Source organism: Diabrotica undecimpunctata, chromosome 5, assembly GCF_040954645.1.
Source record: "Diabrotica undecimpunctata isolate CICGRU chromosome 5, icDiaUnde3, whole genome shotgun sequence".
NCBI lineage: Eukaryota > Metazoa > Arthropoda > Insecta > Coleoptera > Chrysomelidae > Diabrotica > Diabrotica undecimpunctata.
In genome coordinates this window covers 140,554,233-140,572,996 of record NC_092807.1, presented here as the reverse complement: position 1 = coordinate 140,572,996, position 18,764 = coordinate 140,554,233, and the positions used below count along the sequence as shown (strand labels likewise).

General features: G+C 32.5%; 2 protein-coding genes across 11 annotated transcripts in view; one reads left to right on the top strand and one right to left on the bottom strand.

Annotated features, from left to right (window-relative positions):
* Positions 1-7,176, top strand: part of Klc (kinesin light chain) — a 105,297-nt gene extending 98,121 nt beyond the window's left edge. For all 6 annotated transcript variants that reach the window (XM_072532847.1, XM_072532848.1, XM_072532844.1 and 3 more), the window contains one exon: positions 3,472-7,176. In XM_072532847.1, coding sequence (XP_072388948.1) covers positions 3,472-3,567 — 96 coding nt within the window. In that variant the 3' untranslated portion in view covers positions 3,568-7,176. The remainder of the gene's footprint in view (positions 1-3,471) is intronic.
* A 7,782-nt stretch (positions 7,177-14,958) lies between these two features.
* Positions 14,959-18,764, bottom strand: part of bbc (choline/ethanolaminephosphotransferase 1 bbc) — a 100,944-nt gene continuing 97,138 nt past the window's right edge. For 4 of the 5 annotated variants that reach the window (XM_072532837.1, XM_072532840.1, XM_072532843.1 and 1 more), the window contains one exon: positions 14,959-17,128. In XM_072532837.1, the coding sequence (XP_072388938.1) occupies positions 17,028-17,128 (101 nt within the window). In that variant the 3' untranslated portion in view covers positions 14,959-17,027. The remainder of the gene's footprint in view (positions 17,129-18,764) is intronic. The other variant, XM_072532841.1, reaches the window with a different exon arrangement.

The following is an 18,764-nucleotide window of genomic DNA, read 5'->3' as shown; positions in this document are numbered from 1 at the left end:
GGTGTATATGCAATACGCATTTGCCACGTTTGACTCCCTATACTGTCTTGTTTCGATTTTGTAAGGTTTGTCAAACACAACCTTTGGTTTAATTGAGTCGCAGCCTGCCTGTAGCAGGGGTAGCGCATCCAGCTCTCCCCGCCACAAACGAGTCCTCAATTGTCCCATTCCTACATTAAAGTTTTCACCCACTGAGCGCAGTCGCATTATTGTCAGCAGCGCCACCTCTTTGAAATATATGTCTAGAGAGGTGATGCCAATAAGTAACTCCATTGCGGTAGTTGGTATTGTTTTCATGCCACCTGTTATATTTAGGCAAGCCATCCGCTGAATATGGTTTACGCTGTTGCCTGTAAGACTTTTGGTACGCAAGCAATAGCTCCGTAAGTTAGCATTGTCCGAATTACAGCAGTGTAGATCCAGACGATCACCCTGAGCGAAAGGCCCCAGGTTCGTACGACCGTTCGTTGACATTGCTCATAGGCAATATATGCTCTTTTAGCTCTACCATCTCAGTGGGAGTTTCATGTTAACTTCCTGTCAAGGGTAATACTAAGGTATTTGACCTCGTTAGAAAAGTTCAGACTGTAGTTTAGAATCATTTTGGGTATTTAGCCCGTGATTCTTCTTTTTCTGGTGATGAGGATCATCTTTGTCTTCTTTTATATATTTATAGGTAGTGAGTATTCCTTACACCATGTTTATATTAGTCGGAGAGCAACTTGTAATCTCTAACATAGTGTGTCTTCCCATGATTTTTAGTTGTTCCTGTCATTTCCTTAATTCTTTTGTGTAGATTAAAGCTATCGATTTTTTTCTTTGCAGTTCTTCTATTTTAGTACATTTATTCGCGTAATATGATTCTTTTGCCATTCTTATTTTGCGTTTGATGGTCTTTTGTAAGTGCTTGTACTGGATTTCATCCTTATCTTTTTTCACTTTAATTTTTGACATTATTTCTTTGCGGTGGTCTAAGATTGACGTTTTCAAAAAATTTCAGTTATTCTACTTTATTTTCTTCGTTGGCATCTTCACACCTTTCTTTAAATAAAATTTGATAGTTGTCTTGTGTGATGGCGTTTTGCAGCGGTTGATTTTTCGCAGTGGCCAAGTCTTGCGTTCAGTCAGATGAGTATTTACATTAGGTTTTTGTTCCAATATACACTGAACCACAACTACAGAAAATGTGGTAAATTCCTGGAAAAGACCACCTTTCTTGGACCTTTGATATCGTCTTAGTTGGTTTTGTCAGTTTTTTTTTTTCAGGAAAGGACGATCTGTTAAGGTTTTTAATAACTCCATTAAGGTTTAATAACACATCTGCTAAATGAAGGGCTTTGTTGTTCAAAATTTTCCTTGAAAAAGTTTGCAATAGCCTGGTTCAATTAACTTCTCCTTAATTTTGCGAACACTGTTCGTAAAATTTGCCTTACCACTGGAAATATGTTGTGGTAAGTCAGTGATGTCCAATGTGTTCCTGGAAAACAGATCACTAAGGGCACAGGAATACTAAACATATAAATAAAAATCACCAGTGAGTGACAGGTAAGCACACCCGCTGTCTCATCGAATTTGATGGTGTCGGGAATTCCAGACTATAGCATATGAACCCCGAAAACAATGTATCATTACATTAAAATTCGTTAGTCGCACTTAGTATCTTTGAAATTTGTACAAAAATATTTTAACCAGTCTAGTTACATATTTTTTAATAATAACATAAAAAATATTTAGTTATAATACATTTATCTAGGAGTTACTTTTACTATTTTCAACTGAATAAAGGTATGTAAATAAAAAGGTAAGTGGAAAATGCTTAGATTATTTTGCTATACAATGTCACTATTGTCACTATCTCTCAAAAATTATTTTCACCTTATTTGTATTGTACGCTTAAAATTTATTTTTCGTCATTGTAATAAATTAAATAATGTATGTACAAAAGCTTTTTTGTTTTTGACAGATTTGTGTCGTTTCTTTGCGTGTGATGTTTAATACTTTTGCTTTTGATTGTCATATTTACATTGAAATCCAACAGATAATCAAAAATGAGAGAAAATGAAACCAGATAGGAATGCCAGCAATTCTATCGGAATACAAAGTCTTTTTCGACTGTTAGCCCTGATATTTTGTATAGTATTGATATGGTACATATTATATTTTGCCAAATTCTTTATGCTTTTATTCTGGACCAACTTGTAAAGCTTATCAGTTATTACTCTTTCTTTTAGTTTTTTTTGTTAAATTAATCTACTAAAATATGTCGACATACAGATGATATTCAGAGTGGACAAATCTGGAAACGCCTAATTATCTCTTAAATGAATGTTTCGAATTATAAAAAAACAATGATACATCCATTTTTCTGGATATTATTCGTCAGTTTGGTTTTTTTTTTTTTAAATATAACACCCTGTATATTGACCTTTATTGAAAAACTCCACTCCAATACCATACTCGACCATATACAATACTTTCGATTTTATATAGTCAGGAACATCTTAAAAAGATAAAACAAGATTTTAACATAATAATTAAAAGATTACTACATTTGGAGGAAGATGGTTAAGAAATTAGGATGGATTTTACTATCATTAGCGGAATTAGCAATTTAATAAATTAAAGTTCGAAGGACCATCCACTGTAATATAATATGAACAAAAATACAGAGTCTTTCAATTAAAAAATACAACTAGCAGATTAAGTTAGAGGTATCATGTACCTTGGACCACGGCTCAAGGTACATGACCATGCATAAAAGAGTAAACAAAATCGCATAACCCCAAAATAATGGATAAAATAAAAAAAAAGTGTATATATAATGCAATAAATAGCTTCTATACTAACTTTTGTTTATCCTACATAAAACAAGAATTATTAGGAAACAAGTTACTTACTTTGAACTCCCAAGATCAAAATTTCATGAAAAAACACGTGTAGCCGTCGATCTAACAATAATTGTCAACTGAATGGAATTCAGTTGACAATTATGGATTTTAGTGGGGTGGCTCGAGATACAAGACGGTTGAATGTACATGACCCTCCCCTATATATTATATATATATATATATATATATATATATATATATATATATATATATATATATATATATATATATATATATGTATATATATATATATATAGTTTATGTGAATCTCTAAGTGTTCAACCATCGTAATTTGCTTTATCTGTAATGAGAAACGTTGCTGATGTTTAAACGAGATTCTATTCGTCATGATCGATACATTGAGTCGTTGTGATTCTTATTCCGTTTATATGCCTGTCTATGTATTTCGTTTCATGAGCGACATGCATAGCGGGTGTTCTATCTAGTGACCCTAGGATACTCACGTTGTCTTGTAGCAAGAAAGTCACTCAATAATAAACAAAAAAAGGTTCCCATATCGCTAAAATTTATTTTTGTTATCCTAATATTGATAAATCCACTTAACGAAACATTTTTTCCACAGAATCCGACGGCAAAAACTCCAGACACAGAAAAAAGTGGCCTAAAAACAAAATTATTCAGTGCGCTTGGAATTCATTCACCAGTAAGCAAGCCTTAGGTATTTTATATGTAACTAAATAATTTATATAAAATTTGTAAATGTTGAGCTTTTAAGTTTGAGAATGTTTTACACATAGTAATATTTACTAAACAAATAACATTCCATCTAAATGAAGGTTGTCCAGTTAAATTGTTTAGGAAAATTAATAAAATACTTGTATAAGCAGACACAAAATGATTGAAACCAGTCAACTAAATATCATAATAGGCTAATGAATCAAATGTTCGCATATTATTTTTAATTGAAATTGATTCCTAGTTAATAAAAACTCCTTTATACCAATCTATTGTGAAAACGGGTAATTTATTTTCTTAATTAAGTTTTTATAATCAGTGTTAATAAGTAACAGGAATTTATAAAACTGACATAACGATTTCTTAGATATTTTTGAAATAATACTAGTATTACCTATAGTTTTGACCTCCTAATCAGCAAATTAAAGATATTCCTTTTATTCCATTAAATTTAAGTTCGTCAGTATAAATATATAAATGCGAATGCTTTCCTGTGTCGTGGAAACCACGAAGTCGTGAAGTATATCATTTATTGGTGGCTTCAAAATAAATACGCTCGATATACACTTCTAACTGACTACGTAACTTGACTGAGGTAAATGGTAATTGGTAAGTAAATGCAACCCCTTGTCCTAGAGGCGAGAAATTACCTCTAAAGGCGAATGAATCAAGAATGATCAACGTTGTGGAGATCCGGAAAACAACGGGAAACTACCGCATTAAAGAACTGTAATCTAGAACAGTTATCATGACAATCATAACAAGAAACGTAAACAGCACTGATCACGCTGATCGGAATCCGAGATCCGGCAGGAAAGGCATAAAACACGTGGAACACAGGGTCTTCCAGGTCGTCAGCAAGCGAAACCCTGTGATTGGTGGAGAAAACACCTATACAATATGCAAATCAACTCAAAACACACAAAAAAATAGTTATGTGAAATGTACGAAGTCTATACCAACAAAGAAAAGCTAATAACCTGATATAAGAAATTCAACGCTTAAAGATAGACATTTTGGAATGTAGTGAAGTTCGATGGCCTAACAGCGGCAAAAGTGTAATAGACAACTACGAGTTTTATTACTCTGAAGATAACCCCCCACAAAATCGCAATGGGGTAGCTATTGTCATCAACAAAGAAACCGAAAGATCAGTCGAAGAGTTGATAACAGATAACAAATAGAATTGCGCTATGTCGTGTAATATAAAAATCATTACAGCATAATGACCGACATCTGATAGCACAGAGGGAGAAGACAGCTTTTACAATGACTTAGATAAAACACTGGAAGAAACCAAAAAAGTGGAAGTTAATATTATTTTAGGCGACTTCAATGCGAAGGTAGGTAAAGGAAGAGATCGAGAAGTAGTAGGCGAATATGGATTAGGATCACGTAATTAGAGAGGGGAGAGGCTAAGTAATAGAAAAATTAGAAAAACAACATGACAGATTTAACATCTACAGCAAAATTAAAGAAACAGCTGGCATATACAAAAAAGGGGTATTAGAAACATGCTGGACAAAAACAACAAAATAAAATTGAAAGTGCAGAGAAAATAAATAGATGGGAAGAATATATAAAAAAACTATTTAAAAAGAATATTTAAGAAAACTATTTTACAGAAATCTTAAAACTACTAACAGAGAATCTAGTATATACTATATGTGAATAGACCTAGTGATATAGTAGTAGAATTCTTCAATGTTTACCATACCAGGGAAATTCCGAAAGAATGGCTAATACCCAAAAAACTCAATGCAATGAAATGTGATCAATATAGAACGATCACATTGAGGAACCATGTTTTAAAAGTCTGTTAGGTCTCAACTGCCGCACTATATCTTAAAGCAGAGCTATCAGAACCTCCAAATCTTAAACGTTCTATTATATATATTAGCACTACTGTACCGAACTAATTGAAGACTTCTCAAGTAATGACAAATTTAAGTATTACATATATTTTTAATGTCGAATAATTGTAAAACTTGATTGTTGTAGTGCTGTAAATTTTGTGTAAGTATATCACTTAGGTATCACCATTTTGACAGACAGCTAAAGTTCCCTTGGTAAATGCCTATTTCGGTAATAGATCGCCGTATTAAACAAACTCACAGTTATATTATGTCCAATGTGTAACACAGATGCCGTGTTTTTAACACAATACTACATATGATTCTAAGTGGTTAAAAACGTTATTCACGTTAGAAGTATCTATTTATGTATAGCTATAAAATTGACGGAAACTTTTAGTGACTTACCTTTGTGTATTCTAAAAAATATTACATCAAACTTCATTCTTGAATTACTAAGTACACGTGAACTAGTTCAGCCAAATAAGCATTCAATCTGTCAATACTTTTAAATCTCTAAGATACGTACACTAGCCCAAAATAGCGAACAGCCGCAGTTGATAGAAAATGAAGTACAAGACGAAGATGCACATCTTAAGCTAATTCAGAACATTGTTGCCATGTCTTATGAATATAAGGTATTTTAACTGATTTATTTACCATGAGATTACAATTTCTGATTACTCATTATTGTTTGTTCTGATACAAATGTCGTTAAAATTCACATAAACAATATACATACAATAATATTAAATTGCATTAATTAATATAAAGTTTCGAATTTTTCAACTAGTTTTGTCCTTATCGATAAATTGTAAGAATTCCTTAATCGCCTTAATTATATGAGTATTGACCGTTTCTTTTCAACAATTCTTTTTATAATTATAAGACAATAAAAATTAGATTAGGTTAAAAATAATAATCATTCAGTGGTACCTACATAAATACCTGTCATATCAGCAACACGTTCCTGCAATTTTCTTAAATCTATTAACAGTTGCCCGTTTTCTGCCTAATTTTTTGTAAATTTTAAAACGTTATAAATTACTTATTGCGCTTGATGATATAGAACTTCTCGTTTTCGTACTTTTTTCATATTTTATATCACAACGTTAAAACACTGCAAAAAAACAACCAGTAGGATGCTTTCCCCACTTTTTCGAATTTTGCCACTGCACACCAAAAACTCGCGTTTCTTCACTATCTTGGGCTAGTGTAAGATTATAAAATCGGGATATAAGGAAAGAAGACAGCAAATGCCGTGTTAACTACATAATGTTACAGTGCCACAAACCACTTTCGTGTTTTTCATTTTTTGTCGATACGTAGAAGAAAAGTTGGCCTATTTCGATAGTTTGTGACATATGTTCGTGTGTACGCACGTTTCATACATTTTGTGGTTTTTTCCTAAATTAAACAAAAGCTTTCAGAAACTATTTACAAAGAGGTTGAAAAGCTTTAGTGCAATAACAATTTTAAACATTTATAACAATATTTATCCATCCGCATAAAATCTTAACGAACAAATTTTCTTGATACCATTTGAAAAGAGTTAACGATTTTTTTATTAAATATATAAACTGGTAATACATAATATTCTTATTTATTATTATTCTTAGCAAAATAGAGAGTACATGCTTACTTTATATTGTTAGTATTAAGTATCTTAAAGGTGATCGATACTAGCATATATTATTGGCTTGTATACATTACAGATTCAATAAAAGGTTCAGTTTGTAGTTTATTTTATTTATTTAACCTCTTACCTATACACAGAACAATCGTTGGTTCAATTGGTCAATATACTTTCAGCTAAAATCAACATTTAATTTGATAACGGCGTGATGGTAGAAATACCTTTTTAACGTTTTCTTCGAACACTTAACACATTTAAAAGAATACGTTTTATTTCACCTACATTCTAGTACATATAAACTGTTGAATTCGGTCCGACACCTGCCTGACATCAACAAATCTAAATATAGTCGTCCTCATCGAACGCCCATGTTCAATTTAAATCTAATACTGGTCGGGGTCTCGGACGTTGTTTTGCTGAGGTTTGATTATATAAGTGTGTATTTGTGTAGTAAGTGGATTAATAAACAATTTTCAATATTAAAGTTATTCAGTGAAAATATTACTCAGCAAAATTAATTACTGAGCATAATCAAAGAGAGAAAAATACACCACTTGAGTCATGTGTTGAGAGGTGAAAGATATTAAATACTCCAAATCATATTGGAAGGTAAAGTGCAGTGCAAAAGATCAGTTGGAAGATGCCAGAACTCGTGCCTGACGAGATGGTTTGACCGCTTATCCTCAGAAATCTTTCGTGCGGCAGTTTCCAAAGCTACAATTACCATTTGGATTGCCAACCTTCGAAAGGAGACGGCGCAATAAGAAGAAGTGAAAATATGAATCATAACTAGGCTTTCCAGGTCGTGTTTGGGTTGGTCAATATAATACTTTCAGTTTAAATCAACATTCAATATGATTGTCAGGCTATCGTTTTATACGTATACATTGCGGAGAGGATTTGCTACTAGTGTGATATTGGAAACTAGCTTGTTAGGACATTCAGACCGGCGTGATGGTAGAAACAACACATTTTTTACGCTTTCTCGCAAGACATTTAAAAGAATACGTTTTATTTTCGTTTCACTTACATTCTAGTATATATAAATTATTGTTGAGTTATGTCTGACACCTGCCTGACGTCGTATCGTTTTGCTGAGGCTTGATTATGTAAGTGTGTGTGTGTGTAGTAAGTGGGTTAATAAACAAGTATACATTTATTATAGTCAGCGAAATGACTGTAAGGACTTACTCGTGGTCTAACTAAAGTTAATCAGTCGTAATCATACAAATATATTGAAGTAATCGACTTAATGTTTAAAATAATTTTTAAAATCAAATTCACATTGAAAAAATAGATACTATTTCCTTTTCTTGTTCCTGTTAATTTAAAACTAAATCCTATTCATTCTTACAACTAAGTCTTGGGGTACGTCCAAGATGAACCCTGGTTTTCGGAATCAGACAGCCGGCGCCGATTCGGTGTGCAAATCATTATTTGTATTTAGGCGAGCCTGGCCAAAATGGACTTGCGCGCGGACAACATGTGCGCTGGTAGTCTGACTTAGACGTTTACCGGAATGAACGTTTCATTCTGGTTTCAGGCACCTGTTAAAACATTGTCACTAAGCAGCAAAAGAGCAGCAGTCTGTTCTCTTGTAAGTTCAATGCTGTATTTATCAGTTAACGCTCTAGACTGTCGGTGCAGAAACCCAGCGTTCATAATGGCCATATCCTACCCGCCGCTCGGAGTAAGATAGTCGTCCCTAGAATCTTAATCTGACTACCAGTCTTCATGTTGGACGGACCTTTCCAGCTCTCGTACGCTCGTTTTGGAGGTCTTCCAAATAGTCTCGTTGTATTGGATTTTTCCGACCTTGCAATGTTTGCGAGACTCTCATCGTCTATTCTGCTGATGTGGTTTCTCCACTCCCTGTCTGTCCCAGTCTAGCTCATCTTACGACATCCCGGACGGCTCATTGTTCTCTTATATACACATTCCTTTTTCGGTCTGTAAGAGTGTATCAAGCAATGAATCTCAGAGTTCTCATTTCAGTTGTCCCCAGGAGCTTCTGGATTGCAGCAGTTTCCTCTCTGGTATCGATCGCATAGGTCAATTACTGGTTTTACGCAGATCTTATATATTCGCACTTTACTTCCTATGCTCATATATTTGGTCCTCCAGATATAATTTTTGCTGTTAGTTTGTGCTTTCATTTCCAGATTGAAGTTTCTACTGCTGGTAATGTTGACTTCTAGATATTTGAAATTCATAACTTGCTTAACACTTTGGTTATTTGCCGCTAGTTTACATAATATCTTAGGTTCTTTGTTAATCGAGTTACTGTGTCTTCTCAATAGATATAACGATATTAAATTTTTCTGCCATGTTTTGGAACATATATAGTAATCGTTGTAGGTTATCTTCATCCTCCGATATAAGTCATCAGCAAAGCAGTATATTTTAATTTTCTGGTTTCCTCTTCTGTAACCTTCTTGTTTGTGATGGTGTCTGCCCTTGGAGATACAGGAGTCTCTGTTTTTCCATACAACGGCTGTGGTAAAGGAAAACCACTTCAAAAACATCCGACTTTTTTTTTCTGAACAACCCTGTAGCTGTAAAGACATGTAGACTGTAATCTCTTATTAGCTTTAAACTATTCACTTTGTCTTCGTCAATAATGGTAAAAACGCCTTTCGTCGGTTTTTGTCTCTGGTACATTTACCACAAAAACCAATTTTCTCTCTTTTACGTAATTAGCATATTCACCAGTTCTCGTCGTCGACATCCACCAAATACAGCAAATATTAATGCAACTTTGTTCATTAAAAACGTTTTATTTGGTGCTTCATGGATAAACTTTAAAACATCTCTTCCAGGCAGAACTGTAGCCTTTTTTGGCTGGTATCCTTTTGACCCTGCTTCAAATACTCGCTAAACTTATGGTAATTAGCGATGTTAATATTCTTATTTGCTATTAAAACCTTTATTATTGAATATTTCGACCATAAGGAACTCGGAGAAAACGTTTCAACGAGATAGCCGAAGTATCTAACCATCACAGTTTCATTAATATATTCTACAGTTTTCTGCCATCCAGTTTAGTAATTTGTCGTATTCGTGTCTCGATTTCTTCGGTAGCAAAATTGTGAATACGATAACAAACTAGTAGGACATGAGCATAGAGTACAATGGAAAGGTGTATCAATAGTCATGAAAGAAATAGACATGAAAAAGAGAAAAATCAAAGAACCAGCTGTCATCTTGCTTAATGAAGAAAAATGTGTGCCAGACCCATCAGCAGAATGTAGCAAGCTCTAGTTGCCAATATTAAAAGTCAGCAATAAGAACACACCAACACTCGGGGATTCATAGAAATTCAGAGACACATGTAAAATTATACATATGTATTATACACAATACATAGACATATAATACATAAACACATAATACATAACCTTCAGAATTTTTTAATTAAAAGCATGGCTTTATGCCTACAAGATCGAGACCGAGTAATTCAACCGTCTGGGTGAAATGAAAAATAGCAAGTGTGTTCTGTTCTGTGACAAACAAATTCTAAAGAACTGGAACATAAGTTATATAACAATGTAAAACACTGAATTGCTGCGTAGCTAAAATGAAAGAAGGGAACGAATGTATGTTGTTGAATTGAGAATTCTTTGATCGATAAATTGAACAAAAATAAAAAAGTATGAAATTAAAAATATGGAAAGAAAGAATATTTTAGAGCATCTGATCAGACGGTTAGATATTCAGCATCAAAATAATAATCAGCTAACGCCAAGAACTGCTAAGTTTAGGGATAAATATAAAGGGTGATAATATTTTACTAATCCTTCATGGATGCAAGATATTATGTTCCCCCTATCAATTTATTATAGTCAGAAGGGGGTTTAAGGTAAGTAAAAAATAAAAATATTTTTTTAGAAATGCATAACATGTTTATTAAATAAATAATTAGGTGGCTGAGGTGAAAATTGACATTTTATAAATTTAACATTATCTTGACTATCAGTACAGTCAATTATTCGAGTATAGCCTCTTAACATTCATATAAAAATACTGCCTTAAATTACAATTTAGAATAGCTATATTCTGAAAAGTGCAACTGTTAAAGATGATAATACTAATATCAAATCGAAGGTAATAATAAAATATATTTAAGAACAATAAGTAACTGGTAACGAACGTGAACGTTGTGTAATCTTTAAACTTCTTAATTAGGTACCTCTTGTAGACAATAATTTAAAATTATTTTCAGTTTTCTTCAGATAATAAATTCGAAATATTGATAAATATACCATGAAAGCTAAAACAAAAGGGTAAGAAAATCGAATTTATATTAATACTAAAGCCCTCAAGCGCTTCACATGTTCTTATACCATTATATTTCACTGTTTGTAAATTTGGCAATAGATTCTACTTTTAAGGTGTCGTTAGTAGAACATATGTATAAACGTCCCCGTCCACTTTCTCATATATCTCTATTACCAAAAAATACCTTACTGCGACGTTGCCGTGTAATTTGCATTTTATAATTTCTTTAATACAGGGACGTGCGGTCCATCAAAGCAAGGGAAGCATCGCTTCACTAGGTTTCCGTAGTAATACCGTACCAACTGAGAATATTAAAAAAAATTGAACAAACACATAAGCAGCATTTTAACCCATAACTGGTGAGCTGGAGTCACGCAAACTCCTATAGATAAATTCACATTCAGATGGCAGCGTTCCAGAGATAGGCCTGTACTTTCTATATGCCAGAAATAACTACATTGTTGTCAGTTTTTAATCGTACCTACAATCGTACGTTATGGGCCGGCTCCTATAAAAGAATTATAATTTCGGAAATATTTATGAATGTGAAACGGAAAAAGACTACATTTTTTTAATTATATAATTTTTCTGTTGGTATTTTAAAAATAGAAAGTTATATTTCGGAAATCTGGTCTTTTCGGAATTATATCTTCTGTTCAAAATTGTTTACAATTCGTGGAAATGAAATAATTATTTGTATAATCCGTTTTTGATCTTAATGTCCTTTTAATGACACACTTTCTCTACCTGCATTTACAGTTACAGACATTAAAAAATAATTTAGAATTAAAAAAATATACCTATTTATAAATTCAAAATTATTGTCTAATGCCAGCAATTATAAATTCAGGTAAATACTTGAGAGTCATTAAAAGAATTTTCAGTTGATATCAGACGTTTGTGTCGTGTCAGTGTCAAAATGGCCGCGAGTGTAATAAAATTCAAAAACGGTAATTTGTTAAATAGTGAATGCAAAAAAATAGTGTTCAATGTTTTTAACTATTTATCAAACAGTAATAATGATAAAAGTGTATCAACAATAGTGCGGGAAGTTTCTGCTATGACTGGAGTCTCTGAGCGAACGATATTCCGATATAGAAGTGAAAGTAAAAATGGTCCACTCGTAACTCCTATAAGAAAAAAAAGAACCGGTTATTTGAATAGTCGTGAGAATAGATATGATGAAGCAACTCGGTCTAGAATAAGGCAAGTAGTGCACGGTTTTTTTATGGACAATATTCCTCCAACCCTTGACGTAGTACTAGAAAAAATTAAGCAAATGGAGCATCTTCCGAATTTTTCCAAGAGTACGTTGAGAAGATTATTGCACGACATGGGTTTTATATATGGCAAACAAGGTAGAAATTCAATATTAATAGAAAAACAAGAAATAGTCGCTTGGAGGCGTCACTATCTCCAGGAAATAAAGAAACTGAGGAACGAAGGAGCCAATATCATTTATATGGACGAATCATGGGTTAATACTGGAATAACCAATGGGCAAGTATGGCAAGATACAACAATAAAAAATAGCCGACAGGCTTTCGTAAATGGACTTACCACAGGTTTAAAAACTCCGACCGGAAAAGGACCAAGATTTGTTTTAGTCCATGCAGGAAACAAAGACGGATTTGTTGAAGGTGCTGACATCACTTTTCTTGCCAAAAAAGGTGCTAAAGATTACCATGAAGAGATCGACGGAGATCTATTTGAAAAATGGTTTGAAGAGATGTTAATACCGAATCTCCCAAAAAATAAAAAGAATGTCATTATCTTGGACAATGCATCTTATCACTCTAGGAAATTAAATTTTCCCAAACAATATTGGGTGAAACGTCAAATTAAGGAGTGGCTCTATGAAAAGGACATTTATTTTGAAGAAGATTACTTAAAAAATGAACTTCTGGAAACTGCTAATGTATTTAAAAATATTTATGACAAATACAAAATTGATTATATTGGTGAAAAATACAGGAATCACAGTGACGAACAATGCCGCGTAGATGTACATATCTTAAGACTTCCGCCTTATCACTGTGAACTGAACCCAATAGAAATGGTGTGGAGTGAAGTGAAACGGTACGTGTCCTCTAAGAATTCAAGTTTCAAACAAAACGACGTTAAAACATTGATTTATGAAGGTTATGATAAAGTACAGAACAATGGACATTGGAAAAATTACGTCAACCATGTTATAAAATTGGAGAATAATTTTTGGACAGTAGACAACATTCAAGATGACATTGAACCTATTAGAATTTCATTAAACGATGACTCTGAAGATGAACTAGATTATGAAAATGAAGATGATTGAAAATTGTTTTTCGGGGGTATTCTTTTCTCAGTAAAGGTAATAAAATATTTAGTTGATCTGGTTGAAATGTAGCACACTTAAATAACTCATTAATCGACATAATTTCAAGTAGTTATATTAGACGTCATTATGCAAAAAATAAAGTTATGAACATTTAATAAATTAGTGCACAATTGAGGCCCCTAGAACACAAGGGGTGTAAGTGCCAAAAACAAAGTTTTGAAAAATCTTTGTTCAAAGTTCGATATAAATTTAAAAACCTAGGTAGCACTTTTTCAGTTTTCAGCATGTTTTCAATGACATGTAATTTTTGATGGTGTTATTGTTGTTAATGTAGAAAGTTTGAAGCCAAAAGTACGTGCCTGTTGTTAGATATCAGTTGCTAAGTGATAAGCAACTGCACTTACACCCTTGTGTTCTAGGGGCCTCAATTAGGGGTTTTTTGCAATTATCTCAGTCATTTGTGTATGTATTTTAATTTACAAACTAAAAAATTAAAAAACTGTTTAAGATCTGCAACATTTATTTGAAACATTTTTTTCCCTAAAATGCACGAGGAACAAAATAGGCAAAAAAATGATTTTTTCCAAACTTCATCTTTCTTTAAAAAATAAACAAAGCAAAATTGGCTGTAATTCTTCAAGGAATTATCATCAGTTATCTCTTATCTACCGTTTAGAACATTAAAAAACCTGTAGAATATTTTTCATATTTTTTTCCCTATTAACTGCGGTATTATGTATAAAAGCATTTTAGGAATTATTACCATTTATTTCATTCACGAATTTTCTATTAACAACTTTAGCTTACCTAAACATATCTTAGTTTACCGTGAGTTTGGCCCTGCTTATTTTACAAAAGTAGCAAAACTTACAATGGCAGTAGAATTGGCAACGCTGTTATCCTATATCCGTACACTGCCATCTCAACGTGACTTTATCTATAGTACTGTAGAAACTTTTTTCCGGTGACCTTGAATCTTGCGCGCGCTCATGTACCTTTGTCACTATTGGTATTCAGCTATGGTATTGTGAACACATTTAAATTAGAAATCAGAGTCAGAGTGACTCCACCTCATCGTTAAGGAAAGTTTTGTATATCATTTTTCAAAGTAAAAACGTTGCACGTCGCAATTTATATAAAGTGACGTCATTTATATTTCCAGAACGTCATCCTTAGAGTTCAAATTTTCCTAACACAGCTAATAATACGAAATCCATGCGGAACTGCTTGATATTTCGTAGGCGTCAACATAGTATAATAATCAGAAAATTGTAATCATCATTATATTGGAAATTTTAGAATTATATTGATTAAATAACCAAAAACATTTGTTATTATTAATAATATAAATTTTATTAAATAACTCTTTTAAGTCTAATATTCCACAAAATAATAATTTTAATTAAATAAATTAGACAATTGTACGCAACTGATACGGGAATACTTCAAATTTTAATGACAGTTCAGCGTGTGGCAAAAGTGTTTAAGTGCTGCCGCATTTTTAGAGTAAGAATTTTGTTTATGTTTTGATTTCTTACACAATTTGATCATAATATGTTATATATTAATAAATTGTATTTATAAATACATATTAAATTTAGATTAATAGCTTCAAAAGCTAATTATTGTTGTGTATTGTGATTGTGCTATGCCAAAACAACTAAATAGTCTGTAGAAAGCTGATAAGCTTTCATATAAGATAGATTATTTTGAACAAGAAATAATGGTGGGACGTTTTTACTACTAATGCTCTAAAAGAGGTAAGTTTAAAATTTAGAATATATAATTTTGTATTAAAATGTTTTCTTATGTATGTTAGTGTGTTGCAGTAGTCCTAAAACTAAGTGTATTTACTGTTAATACAACAGTTTGACAAATAGTTGACATTTTAAAAATTCCTCACTTACCAACTATTCTGATGCTTTGGCAACGCTGTGGGGTTCTGACGTCGTAAATCTTAAATGACGTGCAATCATTTTTAAATTCTATAATTGTTATAAAATTAAAGATTTTTGTGTAAAACCTGTTATTTTTAGATGGATTTGGTTCTTAGTACATCAAAAAAGTTAATCCATTAGACAATAAATTTGAAAGTACTGTTTTAAGATGGTATAATGAGGAAGAACCTGACTTGTCTGATATAGAAGATGGATATGATATCGAAGAAGAACATGAATATCGACCTTCAAGTGAAAGTGATGATAAGATCAATTTTTTTCAAATGATGAAAATATTGATGAAGAATTACACCAAGAGAATGAGGATGATTGGAAAAAATTACTATTAGGGGAAAGATCGACAAAAGTGGGCGGTCAATGAACCTGTAAAGAATGTGCGAACTCCACAACATAATATAGTCATAACCCTACCAGGATTAAAAGGTCCTGCTCGTACTTTAGGAGATGAAGCCACTCCAGAAGATATATGGAACCTTTCCACCTCTGAAGCTATGATAAATACTATACTGCAGTATACACATTTAAAGATTGCAGGAATTCGAGAAATTCGGTGTGCTGTAGAGACACGAACAGATTTGACAGATACGGATAGTACTGAAATACGAGCTTTGATAGGCCTACTAATATATACCGTGATCTAAAAATCTAATGATGAAGATATAAGAAAAAATCAAAAATTCTTATAACTAAAGTAAAACAATAAATTTCTTAGTTATAACCTCATTTTAAATTCTTTACTCACGTGTAATAGGTTCCTTATACTGTTGTGACTGTGGCTTAAATGCAACTGATAATCGCGGTAAAGCCATAGTGGCATATCTGCATATTTCTTTGGGATTAAGTCAATAACATGGTTATTTTTGTTGCGAATACTTCAACAAGCAGTACTTTTCATAATTTTATCCATGGAAATAGTAGCTCTAATGTGAAATAAACGGTAGTACGCGATAAAAAATTAATTGTAAAATATTTGGAACGTTCTGGTGAAAAATGTCTCTTTTGCATTTATGGTAGTTTGATTTAAAAGCGACCATATCCAAAATAAAACTATTCATTGTTTGTATTGCTAAGTATGTCTTATATATAATTATATACTTTTTTCGCATGTTTTTGTCATATTTTTCATTCGTCTCATATCTAAGTTTAATTTTTTTAGTTGTCTTAGAAGGACAAATTAGATGTATAGTATATTTTCATTGCTATAATCATATATCGCCAAATAAAAAGAGTTATATATCTTACAAACGGCGCATAATAAATTAAATTCAGAATCACTAAAGATCCAAATAATACTGAAATATCAAAGTTGCACCTTTCAGAACCTAATTACTTAGACTTTGTTGAACACTAAAATAAATAAATACATTGTTTTCAAATAATGGCAAGAAAATATAACAATTTCTACACCTCCTCTTCATCTTTCAGCAAAGGCCTAATATCTTCGTCGTCAGATTCGAATTTCTTTTCGTTGTGCCCTAAAAAAATAGCAACGTCCTGGAACTCTAAAGCCACAATGAAGAATCACTAAGGTGACAACATACTAAAAATATTTTTTAGTGCTATGTACTACCTATTTGATGCTTGTGCTCTGTGTATGTGATAATGTAACAAAATATGTAAAAAACGTTCATTAATTATACTAGTAATTCTTAGTCATATAAGTTCCGATACTTTGAATGCTTGATAACAAACGAGGCGGGGATAGAAAATATCCAATCATTCTGAAATTTCATATCACTCTCCTACAACTAAATATTGAATCACGGCGCATATCCAGTAAATAAGCATGTTCCGTGTCAGGGACATAACAGACTAGGTGGGGAAGTTCTTATCCCTGACAGAGCACGTCCAAATGGCTAATATTGAATATCCTATAGGTTTATAGGACCTAGGACAGTTGTGAAGAAGGCATAATTGATCAGTTACCAGACAGCCGAAGTACAACTAACTCTATATATTTGTGCTGCTATTACTGCACTCCCCTGATACATGTTTTTATTAAAACTTGATTCAAATGGATTATTATACATAATTGATTCAATGATTTTAATATACGTCATTGAGTTATCTACAAAAAAGAGTTGCAGATACCTTTATAAATATACCTAACGTATATCCTAAAAGTTTTGGCACACAATACTCATCTGATTTTCTTTTAATGAAGAAATTTATTTAAACACTAACTAGTCATCATAAATAACAACTCAATAGTTAACTAAACTATACTATTGCATTATGTGGAGTGGGCCATTCTATTCTACCAGACGCAAATTTCTTTGAATGTCTCTCATGGGGTCCTGGACAGAATTCAGATCAATTTCTTCAGTTTTTCGTAAATTTTCCGCTTAATTGTTCTTCATCGTGAGCTTCCCAGCCTCGATGATAAACCTTCGTATACAGTACAGCACAAAAATCTTCTATCGGGCGAGCCCGCGGCAAGTTTGGAGGATTTTTGGAAACAAAAGGTATGTGGTGTTGTAGAAACCAGTTTTTTTTTTGGAAAGGCAGTTATACGTATAGCCCTGATTATTTAAAACTTCACCCGTAACTCTTTCCACAAAAGGTCGGGATACACCCCTGGTAGAAATTGCGCATCATTCTCACCTTAGATTAAAGAAACCTTCTCACCAATCTCTTTGACCTCTGTGCAGTAAATGTATGTGGTCTTCCACTTTTTGGGAGATTCGGGCATGGTATTCTCTGCTCGCACGACGCTATTGTTCTATAAATGGTTCTGCGTGAAATATTTTTAATCTGGAATATTCGACAGATTTTACCTTTAGGTAAAAACCCGCCCAACCAACTTTTAGATATTTTTTCTTATTTATAATTTATACATCTTAAAGCGAAAACTTCAAAATAAATAAATCTCGACTGACAGTAAACAAATTTTTGTTTCCAAAGGCAACTTGATATTTTGTTTCAGTTACAATTAAAGCCAATGAATTTTGTGCCAAAACTGTTAGGACTTACGTTATGCTAATTGATTTATACAAACTCAAAGAAAAAAAAGAAGCTTATTTAAATAACAGATTTAATTTAAACAGACTACAACAAACACCGGAAACTTGCAATACCTAAAAATGATAAGTAACGAAACTAAAGCACTAGTTAAGGGAACAAAGGAATAAGATAAGA